The sequence below is a fragment of the Chelonoidis abingdonii genome, chromosome 4 (assembly GCF_003597395.2).
Source record: "Chelonoidis abingdonii isolate Lonesome George chromosome 4, CheloAbing_2.0, whole genome shotgun sequence".
In the NCBI taxonomy this organism is placed as follows: Eukaryota; Metazoa; Chordata; order Testudines; family Testudinidae; genus Chelonoidis; species Chelonoidis abingdonii.
The window spans coordinates 2,632,277-2,647,852 of record NC_133772.1 but is presented as its reverse complement, the minus strand read 5'-3'; the positions used below and the strand labels follow the sequence as shown (position 1 = coordinate 2,647,852).

At 53.7% G+C, this 15,576-nt stretch overlaps 1 protein-coding gene across 1 annotated transcript; it reads left to right on the top strand.

Annotated features, from left to right (window-relative positions):
- The first annotated feature begins 8,576 nt into the window (after positions 1-8,576).
- Positions 8,577-14,709, top strand: LOC116815502 (perforin-1-like). Its single transcript, XM_032763931.2, is given in 4 exon segments — positions 8,577-8,651; positions 11,735-11,891; positions 12,730-13,309; positions 13,590-14,709. Coding segments are annotated over 4 exon segments (1,932 nt in total).
- Positions 14,710-15,576: the final 867 nt, after the last annotated feature.

The following is a 15,576-nucleotide window of genomic DNA, read 5'->3' as shown; positions in this document are numbered from 1 at the left end:
ATCACCAGGCAGCCCTCTTGGTGTGACATCACCTTGTGGCTATTCCCCAACTGCCTCTCCCCAAAGGTGGCTGCATCTCAGTGCTGGGTGAGTACTTCAGGATCATTCATCACTGAAGTAACTTGAATGTTTCTCCTGTTAGGCCTGCTGTAGTATGCTCCCCAATCTGGCTCTATACTGATTATGTGATATGTATGTACCTTGTGAACCTTGTAAGCAGTACATGTAACCTCTCATAACTCAAGCCTGACCCCAGAGGTACAGCACCTTCTTCCTTAATTTGTGTAAATTTGATTTTTAACATTAGCGTTAATAAAAAAATTAATATGCACCAATAGGTGGTGATGCTTCTCCATGCATCTACAGTCCCCGGGAGTTGCTCCTGTAACATCAGTTCCTTCTGTATGTCCTGTAGTCTGACTCAGTGCAGGCATCTAGGGAGTCTTTATGATTATCCCCTTCCAAAGCCAGCCACAAAACTCAGGAGTCCTGGCTCCAGCCCCTCCTCCCCTGCTCTAACCCACTTGGCCCCATTCCCCTCCCAGAGCTGGGATAGAACCTGCATGGGTCGGGGCTGGGGAGCTCAGACTCCCGGCCTGAACTGGGAAAAATTTTCAAATTTTTTATTTTAAATGCAGCTTCAACTTGACAGAGAAATTTTATGAATTTGTTTCAATTTCTATAAATTCTTTTCGGCCCCGTCCCTAAAATGGTCCAAAATCTTGAAACATTTTGGTACTTCAATTCCAGTCAAAATCTTCAATTTAATTTTAAAATCCCTCCACACCGAAGCGTTTCATTTGACCCAACACAGTTTTTTTCCTGTGTTTTCACTTTGCCAAACAACCAGTTTCCTTTCTTTTCAGGTTCACCCACAATGAAATTTCCCTCTTGAGTTTTTGCACAGCCAACTGCATGAAAATCAGGTTTTCACGTCACTCCAATCATTCAGTTTGAGGAGGATTGAGTGTCGAGAAGGACCTGGAGGCTACAGGGAATCGCAAATTGAATATGAGTCAAGACTGTGATTCGGGGGAGAAAAAAGTGAATTTTCTGGTGTGCAGAAACAGGAGCGTCGTACATAAGATGTGGGAGGTAATTGTCCTGCTCTACTCAGGACTGGTGAGGCCTTTGCAGGAGAACTGTGTCCAATTCTGGGATCCACGCTTTAGGAAAGATGGGGACACACTGGACAGAGTCCAGAGAAGAGCAACAAAAATGAGAAAGGTTTAGAAACCCTGACCTATGAGGAAAGGTTAAAATCTGGTCCTGTTTAGTCTTGAGAAAAGAAGGGAGGAGTTGGGAACAGTCTTTAAATATGTTCACAGCGGGGATAAAGAGGACAGGGATTGGTTGTTCTCCACAGGAAGCAGAGCAAGAAGCAACAGGTTTAATCTGCAGCCAGAGAGATTTAGGTTAGAGAGCACGAAAAACTGGGCTCAGCACAGAAAATGCCCCTTCCCTGCATTTCTACCTGACTGTCGCTCAATGAGGCCCTGTCTTCTCCCCGTGTGCCCAGCAGGGTCCGATGAGGATTGGCAAACTTGTCCCTTGTGCAGAACTGCCCTGATCTCTCTCTCACAGAGACAGAAACCCAGTCTGAACACACACACATTAACAGAGCGTGTCTATCAGGACTGGGTTAATGAGAACTCCCAAGTTGACCCACTATATGTCCCTCGGCTCAGTAGATTGGGCTGAGCAGCACTTTCAAGGTGTGACCCTCATGTGCCCTTGGATTTGGCAGACTGGGTTGCTCTGCACTTCCAAGCTACCACCCTCATATGCTCCAGGTTCAACACATCCCTTTCCCCACTTTTACATTACAATTGTTCTGGTAGTAACCCACTTGATGACCAAACCCCACAGGATTTTTTGGCGCTGCAGGGTGTGACGTTGCTCTCCATATGATTTTATGAAATATGCTAATAAGTGTGAATATAATGTAACTGGAATATGCTTCACACAAAAGGTTTCTTGTAAGGCATCATTACAAAACTTATAATCTATAGTGTGGTCATCCTATTTGGATGAAGGTATCATTCTTGTATGTGAAACTAGAAGTATGAAATATAACTCTGAGATTCTACTGCAATTATGCAAAGTGTGAGCCATTAATGGTGGTTTCAAATCTTGATGGCTCCCATCAACTAGGACAATTGACTGTAGATGGCTTTGTTTACTTGCAAGCCTTTCTGTGAGTCAAACCAGGGAAGAATGAAGACTTGGGGTCTCACAGGACATGTGACCATGTCACCTGCTACTGAAATCCATCTTAAACCTGGTGCTTTTCCATTTAGAAGGAGGGGTGGGGGCCCAGAGAGACAAAAGATTCTGGCCTTGTCCAAAGCTATATACAGGGGTGGAACAGAACGAAAAGGCTGCAGTCATGAGAAATCCCCTAGCTACCACCTGAGCTGGAAGAAGGATTGTACCGGGGAAAGGATTGGGCCCACACGAGAAAGGAGTCTAGTCTGTGAAAGAAGCTGATTGGAACATCTCTGAGGGTGAGATTTACCTGTAACAGTTTCTTAATATATTAGGCTGAGACTTGCGTGTTTTGTTTCATTTTGCTTGGTAACTTACTTTGTTCTGTCTGTTAGTACTTGGAACCACTTAAATCCTACTTCTTATACTTAATAAAATCACTTTTCCTTATTAATTAACCCAGAGTAAGTAACTAATACCTGGGGGAGCAAACAGCTGTGCATATCTCCCTATCAGTGTTATAGAGAGCGGACAATTTATGAGTTTACCCTGTATAAACTTTATACAGAGTAAAACTAATGTATTTGGGGTTTGGATCCCATTGGGGGCTTGGTGTCTGGGTGCTAGAGACAGGAGAACTTCTTAAGCTGTTTTCAGTTAAGCCTGCAGCTTTGCAGGATGTGGTCTGTGTTTGCAACAGGCTAGTGTGTCGGGCTCAACAAGGCAGGGTACTGAAGTCCCAAGCTGGCAGGGAAAATAGGCTCAGAGGTAGTCTCAGCACATCAGGTGGCAGTCCCAAGGGGGTTTCTGTGACCCAACCCATCATACAGGGGTCTTTAGCTTAGGTACGAGGAGAGATGCTGCAGAGTGAATGGGGAAGCCAAAAACATCTGGGGCCAGATTAACCCCTGCCAGCATCTCAGAAGGACCCAGCCATCTCTTCCCCCATGTTCCTATGGCATTTAAAATGTCAGTGCCCTAGGAAACACAGCCACTGGGCTTGGGGATGGGGGCACACAGAGCCCCTGGCATGGGCTGGAGCCTTCTTATCCTGGCTGGAGAGCCTCAAAACCAGCCCTGGCCTGGGCTCATACTCCCTGGTGCCCATCGACCCCTGAGGGATCTGACTTTCTCCTACCCATGGCTATCACTTCCAGAGTGTGACTGGCGGAACAATTCTCACCGAACTGGACTGTTACACAGAGATGTGAATGGGCCACCTTAGGATGCCGCCCTAGAAGCAAACACGCTTTCCCTCTGTCGTCCGAACGTGCGCCGGGGGCCCGGGTTAGGAGGGGAAGGCTGCTGACCTTTCCCCCACTTTGTGCTCTGTGTGATTTCTGGTAAAGGCTGGGAGCCCGTGACCCTAAAAAACTTTTAGTTCCAGTTTCCTATTGGCTCTTTTTCTCCATGGTACAAAGCAAACCCACCTATCAACGTCCCGGGCAGGGGGGAGGATGCTCGCCCACCCAACAACTGAAGGCTCCGGCATCAGCCCAGGGGGAGAAACCACTAACAAAGCCCAAAGTTCAACTAAATTCAGGAGAAAACAAATGATCAAACAGAGCAGGAGGTTACAGGACCATGCCTCTAGGGCTGTCCCTAGGGGGTACAAGGCCAGAGACAAACCCCCCCACCCCAGGCCCTGCCCCTTCCCATCCCTACTCCACCCCATCCCCTAAACCCTCACCCCTGCTCTGCCCCCACCCTGCCTCTTCCCACCCTGCTCTGCCCTACTCCACTCCTTCTCCCAAGTCCTCTCCTCCGAGTGATGCTCACGAGGAGGCGGACGCGACCCCTGCTGCCAGTGCTAGGCCCCCCCACACACACACACACACTAACGGTCTGGGCTGCCTTGGGCCCCACATGCCCCCCAAAGCACGGGGCCCGAAGCGATTGCCCCAAACCAGCCTATGGATGGGACGGCTCTGACTTGTGCCGACATCTAGGTCTGTGGCAGCCACTGAGGGGGTAGGCGTCTTCGCGGAGCTCTTGCTGCACAATCCCCAACTCGGTGTAGGGGTAGCGGGGTCTCCATCAGAGCGCTGGGGGCTGGTCCTGGCACGAAGCCCCAGGATCAGAGACCTCCCGCATTATGAGCAGGGGACGGGATGGGACGGGACTGGGTGGATCCCCTGGCGCTTGGTCGTTTCATGGGGCTTTCCGCCGCTCATACATTCTGGTGTGTACTCCCAGAGGCGAGGACAGCCTTACCGCCCGCCTCTGTGGCTTTTCTTGAGTAGGATCTGTGAGAGGGAGCACCCCGCCCACCCCTCACCCCTGCCCTCTGGACCTTGTTATCAGGCCCCTGCCCCATGAACCCTCTGCCCCCCAACTCATTCCCTCTCCCAACCTGAGAAGGCTCCATAATCTGCAGCCGGTTTGTTTCTGAATCACACAAAGGAAGCATCTGTACACCCTCATGCTCCACACGTTCCCTTTGCTCATCCTCGTGTCCCACCCCAATACATAGAGGCAGCACCTTGTGCCATCTCTTGAGAGTGAGGAGTCCCGGGGAGCCAGCCTTTATTCCACCTGGGTCTGCGGCCCACCAGGAATAGCAGCTGATGGCTCCATGAAGGTACTTGGACATTTCACACCTATCCCAGGCACCTGCCCTTTTGTGGCACGAGGGAGACTCTGGCACATGTTTACCTCGAGTGCACCAAGTTGCAGACCCCTCAGATGCAGAAAAAGGAGTTGCCAGTCGTACCAGAGCCCAAGGGGGGAAGCAGAGGAAGTCGTGTGCCAACAAAGGGTCTGCAGGTGGAAGACTTGGACTTCTGTGCAGAGGCAGACCAGGCCCTGTCCTTCCTCCTCTGGGAAAGACTGAGAACCCCGTAGAGACTCAGTGCTGTCCTGGCCAGGAAAACTCCAGTGCTACCTTCTGGAGTTGGGCCAGGAAATCCAGGGCCAGGCTTAGGGTAGTAAGCCGGTGCCAGAGCACAGACAGGACTAGCTGGTTGAGCACTAGTGCTTTCTGACACAGGAAGAGGCACCAGAACAGTCCAGTTCACCTCCAGAACCACTCAACCACCCTGCTCTCCAAATCCTGCTTGTTCTCCAATGGAGTGGGATGAGTGGAGGAAAGGTAAGTAGCAGACACATGCTCTACTAGATGGCCTGAAGCGTGGGTGGGAGGAAGCTCGCCTGCCACCTCTCCCTGACCACCAGGTCAGAGCTCCTGACTCGGTTGACCTGGGAGGAGGAGGATGCTGATTAGATAGCCTGGCAGGCCTCCAACCGCACCAGGATGCCTGGGTCTTGCACCACAAACAGCACATTGGCGGCATATGTTGACAGGACCACAGAAAACTCCAGCTCATCGTCCGGAGCAGATGGAGGCAGGGCTCAATGGCAAGAGTGTGCAGCTGGTCTGACAGTTGACCGGTTCAGTCAGGGACCAGTTGAGCCTGACCAAACACTCCACGGAGGTGCACAGCACCTGGAGGAAACCCACAAACAGTGTCTCAAACTTGAACCGCTGCAGAGTGCCCAGGAGATACCCATAGTTCACCCTGTTGAACGCATTCTCCTGCTCATGGACAGGAGGGCGAACGACAGACCGTCCCTACACACGAACTCAAGGAGGTCCCCAAGCCAACCTAGAGGAGGTACAGGGCCCAGGACAAACCCCCCACCACTCCAGGCCCCACCTCCACTCCACCCCTTCTTCCAAGCCGCCACCCCACCTCTTCCCTCACCTGCTTTGCAGCCACTCCACCCCTAGTCCCAAGCCCCTGCCCCGTCCCCAATCCACCTCTCCCCCCAAACCTCCCCCCTGCCTCTTTCTGGCTTCCACCCCCTGCCCTGAGTGACACCAGGAGCCAGAAGAGTGGGGTGGGCTGGGGCCAGGTCGCTTGCTGCTACCAGCACTAGGCCACCCTGGACCCCAAATTTATACTAGAAAAATCCTATTTTAGGTTTGGTATGAATTAGTTAGAATGAAGGATAATGAATAATGTAGTATGTATCAAATGCATTGCTGTATATTGTAATTGTAATTTGATGTACCCTGCCAGCCACCCTTTCTGAAAGCAGGAAGGAACAGCTAGGGTGCCCTTGGTAAAAATGCATCAGCCACAATCTTGTGTCTGAAGCTGATTTCAAGGCAAGAATAGACCCTTATGGTCACCACTTTATTATAGGTTTAAAGTTAGTATTGTGAAAGAAGCAGAAGAGTCTTTTCTTTAAATTGTAACTCGATGTTCCTGCTTAAATGTTCATACTGTTTCTGAGTAAATCAGTCCTGTTTTATGTGTGAATGAGGGATGTGTGTGTTAGAAGATAAGTGAATCTAACTGGCCATTACGTTAGTCCGAGCTACAGACTGGTACCTGTAACATCGACTGGAGAGACAGTGCGTGTGTGTCTGAATGTGTGTGTGTGTGTTTACGTGGACCTATGCTGCTTTACTCTGGTATTCTTAGTAAACGCGGCGTACTGCCTTACCCCCTGAAAAGGATCCTGAGTGCTTCTTATAAGCATAACACATGCTGCTGAACGCGGGGCCCCTGAAAGCGTGGGGCCCGGGGCGGTTGCCAATCACAGTCAAATGGCCTTCGCTGTGACCGTCTAGGCTCTGCTGAGGAGTGAGACAGGACACCAGTTCCAAAGGTTGTGGTGCAAAGGTCCCCTTCAGAGGTGGGCACTGCGCGCCTGCACGACAGGGGTAACACTCTGCTCCCTCCGGACTCATCCCAGACTATGACAAGGTCCAGGCCGAGGATGTCCCAGAACATGTGGTGAATTCCACGGTCAGTCTCTCCATGCCTGGAGATGGATCAGTGGGCATGAGACAAGGGCTTCTGAGAACTCAGCCAGAGTGAGAGGCAACTCCTGCCAGCCCTGGTTGCCTGCGCTGACCATTGGGAGTCCATCCCAGAGCATCTCGCAGGTGTCACGGACTCACAGGTTGTGCCCAATCTTGGCGCCGTGCGGTCCCTGGGGGGAACCCCATTCAGTGTGACAACCCTTCTCGGGCATCCACTCACTCCCAGGGTTACCTGCCCCCACTCCTCTCTCTACCTGCGTACAGCCTGGCGAGGGAGGCCATCGACGTGACCATGCAGGGTGGACACCAGCCTGTGGCGCGGCCTGAACAGTCCCTGCAGCCTGTGCCAGAACCTGCTGCTGACCATGATGGACTGGAGGGTCCACAGCTGGTGCAAAGACACTGCGGCAGCTCGGTGGAAGAGTCAGCCGTGGACGTAGCCCAGGCAATGGGGTCGGATGTGAACAATGACTGGAAGTTGGAACTGGAGCTGTCAGACGAGTCCCCATTCCTGGCCCTGGGCGTTCCCGATCCTGGCTCACGAGCTTCACCTACCTGAAGGAGCTCAGGCCAGGTTCCTATTCGTGCATCACAAGGTGTCCTGTGTGTATGACAGGTGAGAATCCCCTGAAGCGCCCCCTGCTGGCCCCTGCAGCACAGCATCCTCTTCCGAGCCCCCACCCACCTCTCTGGAGAACAGCGCCCCCTAGTGCTGCTCTAGGGCAATGGGACAGGACTGACCACAAGGGGAGAGCGCCCACCGCAGACCCCCTGCTCCAGGGCAGCCGGGGGAGGTCTCTCTTGGCTCCTAATTCTTCTCTCTTTTCCCTCTGGGAAGGTTACGGAACCCCAAAGCCCCCCCAAAACCCTCACTGCCACCCCACTTCTCCCAGGCTCTGCATCTCCTGCCAGCCAGCTACCACTCATCTGTCTCTCAGCCCTTCCTGGCCACATAGGGCACCCCTATGTAAGTCAGGCAGCCCTGGTGGGCAGGGGCCTTGGGGGAAGGGGGACAGTGCCAAGGGGTGTGTATGCAGGCCTTGGGAGGGGGCGGAGTGGGGGCGGGAAGAGATGATAAGAGGGCAGGGATTGGGGGAGAGGGGCACAGGAGGGGGCGGTTGCTGTCACTTTATCCACTTGGCACAGGGGTGGCAGTCCTGGGGGTGACTGTAGCGTCCCTGCCCTGTCTCCTCAGCGAATACTTGGACCCCACACAGCCCAGGAAACATGACAGCCAGGGACAGCAGAGCTCTGTGCTGGCCTGGGTGGACTGGGGCTTCCCCCGGCTCTGAGATCGGTGGGGCGGGCAGGGGAGTGGATTGGGCTTCCCCGGCCCCAGCTTCAGAGGAGAGGGGTAAGGTGGAGACTCAGTCCCCAGGAATGGTGCGGATCGGGGGTCTGCCCAGCCACTGAGAGGGCAGGGGACTCACTCAGGGGTGCTGGGAGAGGTGTGAGGTCAGGCTGTGCCTTTGCCCAGACTGGAAGGAGGAGAGAGGGAGCTCAGGCCAGGGGGTGCAGTTCAGGCGGGGCCTCAGGGAAGGGGGAGGAGCACCCCTGGGGAAAACTAGAAGCCAGCGCCTATGACGGTATTTATATGGCACAAGCTAAACCCAGGTGACCAGAGGCCTCTTTAGGAGCTGGGATCACTCCAGCTTCTGGCACACACAAGGTAAGTCCTGTTTAGTTATTGCAAAACTTTGAAATGTAGGTGAGAAATCCCAGGGTGAAATCCTGAGTTCTTTGGGAGGAATGCGGGGAGATCCTCCTCCAGGATCTGACCCCACTTCCCGACGTGGTGCCTGGATGCCCAGGCAGAGGGGCTGAGGAGGGTAAAGGAACTGCAGCGCTGACTCAGCTGCCCCAGGGTGTCTCACTGTGTGGAAGCCCCTCAACCTCCCACTAACCCCTGATCCCATCCTTGGCCCCCATTCTACCCCAAGTGCCCCTCCCCCATTTCTTCCTCCACTCCTTCTTGCCCCCCAGCTCCCCTCACTTTACTCTATGAATAATTCCTGACCTCCAGATCCCAGCACACGCCTGGGGGCAGGGAGAGGGTGTGGACACTGTTACCACTCAACAAAGCGATCGTGGAGTCATTGTGGATAGTTCTCTGAAAATGTGCAGTGACAGTAAAAAAAGCCAACAGACTGTTGGGAATCATTAAGAAAGGGATAGATAATAGAACAGAAAATATCATTTTGCCTCTGTGTAAATCCATGGTGCGCTCACCTCTTGAACATTGCATGCAGCTGTGGTCGCCCATCTCAAAAAAGATCTATTAGAATTGGAAAAGGTTCAGAAAAGGGCAACAAAAATGATTAGGGGTCTGGAACGGCTTCCATAGGAGGAGAGATTAATGAGACTGGAACTTTTCAGCTTGGAAAAGACATGGCTAAGGGGAGATATGATTGAGGTCTATAAAGTCATGACTGGTGTGGAGAAAGTAGATAAAGGAAGTGTTGTTTACTCCTTCTCATAACACAAGAACTAGGGGTCACCAAACGAAATTAAGAGAGGGACTCGATGCCCACAGTTCCTGGAACAAACACAGGTAGGGGGCTCAGATCCTGGCAAGGCCAGAGGGGGCGAGAGAGGGACTCAGACCCACCCCGTGACTAAATCCTGCCACTCGCCCTGACACCTTGTCTCCCTTCCCGGTGTCCCACCGCTCTCCACACCCTGTCCTGAGAGCAGACGGGAGCAGCAGGCAACACACATCCCCTGGGGCGACCAAGCACCCACAAACACTGGCTCCCCAGGAGGTTCTTGGATTTCAGTAGAACCCAAGAGTCCTGCCTCCCAGCCCCTGTGACTGGGGTCTCATGGGGGGCCACCCTGAGATTGCTCCATCAGGGCCAACTGCAAAGAATGGAGAAGACAATCCCCAAAACTGGTGGTTCTTCTAATACTTAGATTCACCAAGCCAGCAACAAAACAGCATCTGCAATAATTTACTGGTTACTCAGAAGCTAGAACGGTTCCCTTAAAGAAACCAGCCTTGGGCTGCAATCCAGACAGCCAAGTGAAATACGATCAGGATTACTGAAAATCTTGCTCATCATATAAAAATACTGGACACATTCCCCACCAGGACAGTGAATATTTCAGCTCTTACCCAAATACACACTTACAGCCAACTCTTGTGAACTAAACTTAACTTCATTAAAAAAGAAAAGAGAGGGGATGGGTTAAAAGATCTTTATCCAGCCAGCTATGAATAGAGTTCTTAAGTCAGTTTCATAATAAAGATGGTGAGCTTCAGAATTGCAAAGAGCCCTTTCCCGAATCTGTTCATCAGGTTATTGTCCCAAATAGACAGGCCAATGTCCGAAATCAGGGTGATCCAGACTGGAGCCGGAGACCTCAGTCTTGTGAATCAAACTTCCCCCATGAAGCTTAAGCAGATCTGAGATTACAGGATCTGGGCCCAAGAGTACTTTTATAGTTTGAGCAGCAAAGAATCCTGTGGCACCTTATAGACTAACAGACGTTTTGGAGCATGAGCTTTCGTGGGTGAATACCCACTTCGTCAGATTGCATCAGACGAAGTGGGTATTCACCCACGAAAGCTCATGCTCCAAAACGTCTGTTAGTCTATAAGGTGCCACCGGATTCTTTGCTGCTTTTACAGATCCATACTAACACGGCTACTCCTCTGATACTTTTATAGTTTGTGGCTTTGAAGTACGATCTTCTATTCATAAAAGACCACCCGTAATTAGCTGCATGAATTAATATAAAGCAACTACCCACCTCCTGCTATTTACAAGTAATTAACTGCATACTTCAAAGAGGAATGAAGACAAAGAAGTTATTCTATTTACAGTTCATCTAAATGTTAACATCTGCTTTGGATCTTGGAATTTACAGAACATAGTGACAGACAGGGACAGTTTGGTTACGTTGTCAGCCTCTAACAGCATATATGTAAACACACATGAAACACAATCATTATCTCCTAATATCTCTCTAAAGGTTGAACATGGGCTAGTTAGTCTGCTAATGTTTAATCCCTCCTGGCTCCGTGTCCCCCCACCCCCCTTCTGACCCTTAGACCCCACTCCCCTCCCAGAGCCGGGGATAGAATCCCAGCCCCTCCCCTCCCCTGATCTAATGCCGCGACCCAGTTCCACTCCCAGAGCAAATAAAAGAATCCAGGAGTCCGGGCTTCCAGCTCTCACCACTACCCCTTGCTCTAGCCACTAGGTCCTGCTTCCCTCCCAGAGCCAGGGAAAGCACCCAGAAGTCCAGACTCAGACCCCACTCTCCTCCCAGAGCTAGGAAGAGAACCCAGTAGTCCTGGCTTCCAGCCTCCCCTGCTCTAACCACTAGCTTCCATTTCCCTCCTTGCACTAGGGAGAGAACCCAGGAGTCTTGGCTCTCAGCCCCCCCTGCTCTAACCACTAGCCTCCACTTCCCTCCTTGAGCTAGGGAGAGAACCCAGAAGTCCTGGCTCCCAGCCTCCCCTGCTCTAACTACTAGCCTCCATTTTCCTCCTTGAGCTAGGGAGAGAACCCAGGAGTCCTGGCTCCCAGCCTCCCCTGCTCTAACCACTAGCCTCCACTCCCCTTCCTGAGCCAGGGCTAGAATCCAGGTGTCCTGGCTCCCTGGCTCCCTTCTCTAGCTGCCTGACCCCACTCCAGATTTACAATTGGATCACTTATGTCAGGATCTGGCCCTTCCCCCCAGCCAGCTCCCCCTCGCTCCCCCAGATCCTGCTGGATTCATTATTGCAGGGGGGGGTTGCTGTAGGCGGGGGTCCCTCTTTCTATCTGCCCTGCCTCCCAGCTGATGAACCCACGGAGTTCTGGAGCTATCAGCTCCCTGCACTCTGATTCAGCTGACATCTGCATCAGGGTAGCCCCTGCCATGATCCCCACACAGGAGCCCTGTGCTTTGCTGCAGACAGGTAACCCAGGGGGCAGGGGAGCCTGTTGGACGTGCTCGGGAGCAGCAGTCTGTGTATGTGTGGGGACATCACCATACCCCAGTACCCATGCCAGTGCTCCCCAGAGCTCTCTGGGTGGCTGTTCCCCTGCTGCCGCACCCCAGAGGAGGCTGCAACTCAGTGACGGATGAGCTGTCTCTGGACAATATAATTGTCTGGTTGTTCACCAGCTGCCCCTCCCCAGAGCTAGCTGCATCTCAGTGCTAGGCGAAGAAGCCTGGCACATACAGTGATTTAGGAGGTAAGACATGAAGGGAATTGAGGATCTTCATGTGGATGTGCACTCTTCTCTCTCTCTCTCTCTTCCTGCTGGAGGGAACGGGGCTGTGAGTATTTCAGGAAGGTCACCCTGCTGCCTGCAGCTCACATGGGGGATTCAGTTCCCAGCACAATGAGGGGAGATTCAGCTTGGAGGTGGGGTGGGGAGCGGGGGTTTACACAGGTGCATATCCACCCAGCTCTCTATTATAAGGAATGAGAACTATTCACCCATGTGTCTCATGTCCCAACTACACAAGACTAAACCAACTGCCCCCTAGTGGACACAATCAGAACTGCCAGGTTGAATGTGTCCTGGTCCCTGTGCTGTCCACACCCAGCAGCAACTCTCCTTCAGAATCAGCGGGCAACGGGGCAGGCAGGCTATAGCATAGGTTGTTGGAGAGCTCTTCTCTCAGAGCCAGGGATGTTCATAGCAGTTTGCAGGCTTCTGGGACGCTGCTAGGATGTGTTGTGCCTGTGGAACTTCCTGCCACTGATTGTTGTTAATAAAGCCTCTCTCTGTTTCTCTCCCTTTAAGAAGGCTCAGAGACCAAAATCCGCTCCCAGGTAAGGGGCACCATCGCACCAGCCATGGCAAGATCCGGTGTCTTCATCCCTCTGCTCTTCCTCTTCCTTCTCCCTGGAGTCTCCTCCGACTGTTACACTGGAACAGCTGAGGAGTGCGAGGAGACCATGACCTTCGTGCCCGGGTACAGCTTGGTGGGGGAGAGCATCGACGTGACCACTCTGGAGTGGACGGGGGCCAATCTGGTGGACACCAGCCTGTGGCACCGCCCAAATGGCGCCTGCACCCTCTGCGAGAACCGGCTGCAGGGGAGGCAGCACCAGAGGCTGCCACTGGCTGTGGTGGACTGGAGGGTCAACATCTCGTGCAGCTGGGAGCTCAGCAGCTCAGTGGACGAGTCAGCCGCAGCTGTGGGCCGGGCACTGGCTTTGGATGTGAACAACGACTGGATGTCAGAGCTGGAGCTGCTAGCGGATTCCCATGGCCCGGCCTTGGCAGGGTCCAAATCCCGGCTCACCAGCTACGCTTACCAGAAGGAGCTGCAGGACAAGTACATGTTTGTGCGCCAAGAGGTGCCCTGTGTGTATTACAGGTGAGATTTTCCCGGCTAGGCCCCTGCCCCGCCCTGCTCCCCGCAGCACGTTGTTCTCTGCTGCCCCCGCCACTCTGCTCTCTGCAGCCCAGCGCCCCCTACTGCTGCAGCGGGGTAATGGGGTAGCACTGACTGCAAGAGGACAGCGCCTCCTACTGCGCCCCCACCTGCCAGGGACCCCAGGGAGTGAGCACTGGGGAAGTGGAGCCAGTTTGTTCAAGGGAAGGTGCAGGGGGTCTCTGGTTGACTCCTAACTCCTCTCTCTTTCCCCTCTGGGCAGGTTGAGTCTCCGTCAAGACCCCCCACTGATGCCCCAGTTCTCCCGGGCCCTGAGGAGCCTCCCACCCAGCTATGACTCAGCCACATACTGGCCCTTCCTGGCCATGTACGGTACCCACTACGTGAGGCAGGCAGACCTGGGGGGGCACGTGCGGCAGCTGACGGCCATCCCGACCTGCCGGGCAGCGCTGGACGGGCTGACAGCCACCGAAATCAAGGCGCACCTCGACTTACAGTTCTTACAAGACCTGGGCCTGAGCAAGCAGGGCAGTGAGGGCCAGGGGATCTCCCAGATGCCTTACATGGAAAAGCGCATCAAGGTGACAGGTGGCAACAGTAACTCCAAGCAGCTCTTCTCCACCGAACAAGACGCCAGCTCCTTCTCGACCTGGATGGACAGCCTGAAAGCCAGCCCCGACCTGGTCTCCTACTCCCTGACGCCCATCCACACCTTGGTGAGAGCAGGCGACCCTAGGCGGGAGGCGCTGAAGCAGGCGGTGAAGGAGTACGTGACTGAGCGGGGACGGAGGAGAAGTTGCCCTCGTAGCTGCCCACAAGGGGGCCAGGCCGACCCCTGGGACCCCTGCAAATGCCACTGCTCTGGCAACCCCCTCACCGACTCTATGTGCTGCTCGCTCAAGTGGGGCATGGCCTGGCTGAAGGTCCATGTGCTGTGGGGCATAAACCTGTCGGGAGACATCATGACCGACACCGATGCCTACGTCAAGTTCTTGTTCCAAGGCCAGCAGCTGCAGACAGGCCGCATTAAGGATGATAACGACCCCATCTGGAGAGAGGACCTGGACTTTGGGGCAGTGACACTGCTTGAGCGGCCCAAACTGGAAATGGAGGTGTAGGACAAGGACATATTTGCCGACGACCTCCTGGGCCGCTGCTACACCTACCTCAAGGTCGGCAAGAATGTCACACTCACCTGCAGACTTGAACATGGCCAGTTGCAGTTTTACTACACGCTGGAGTGCGGGCCCAACCTGGAGGGTAACAAATGCCATGAGTATGTGCCTGTGAGAGGCTTAGGGGATAGAACCCAGGAGTCCTGGCTCCCAGCCCACACTTCTCTAACCCAACAGACCCCACTCCCCACCCATAGCTGGGAATAGAACCCAGGAGTCCTGGTTCCCAGCCCCCTGCTGTAACCCACTAGCCCCTCACTTCCCACCCAGACCTGGGGATAGAACCCAGGAGTCCTGGCTCCCAGCCCCCGCTTCTCTAACCCAACAGACCCCACTCCCCACCTATAGCTGGGAATAGAACCCAGGAGTCCTGGCTCCCAGCCCCCCCCCCCCGCTCTAACCCACTCCCCTCCCAGAGCTGGCGATGGAACCCAGGAGTCTTGGCTCCCAGCACCCCCTGCTCTAACCACTAGACCCCACTCCCCTCCCAGAGCTGGGGAGAGATCCCAGGAGTCCTGGTTCCCAGCCCCCCTGCTCTAACCACTAGACCCCACTCCCCTCCCAGAGCTGGGGATGGAACCCAGGAATCCTGGCTCCCAGCCCCCACTTTGCTAACCCACTAGACCCCACTCCCTTACCTGAGCTGGGATTCAAAACCAGGGGTCCCAGCTCGAACCCTCAGCTGCCTTTGAAACCAGGCCCAAAACAAGCCAAACCCATCTCAGAGGGAGACGGGTGTGGGGGGGGGAGAAGGGGGGGTATACAAATTCCATTATATTTTTTTAGTACTTCTAGTTTTGCTCCCTTCAACATGAAGTTACACATTAAAATTAATAACCGTGCACGGACTTCCATTATTAAGAAAAGAGGTCATCCTCTCGCTCGCCACCCTCCACGGTCGCCGCTGCCTCGTGGGACATTCCTGTGTGGAACCGTGAAAGCATCTTTCAAGCAGGATGAGAAAATGCAGCATAGGATGCGTCGAGTGGGTGGGATTTTCGGAACTGAACGGGAGCAGGGACTGGCGGCTTCTCAAATTCTGGTGACGGGCAGGAGACACCCAAACAGCGCCTA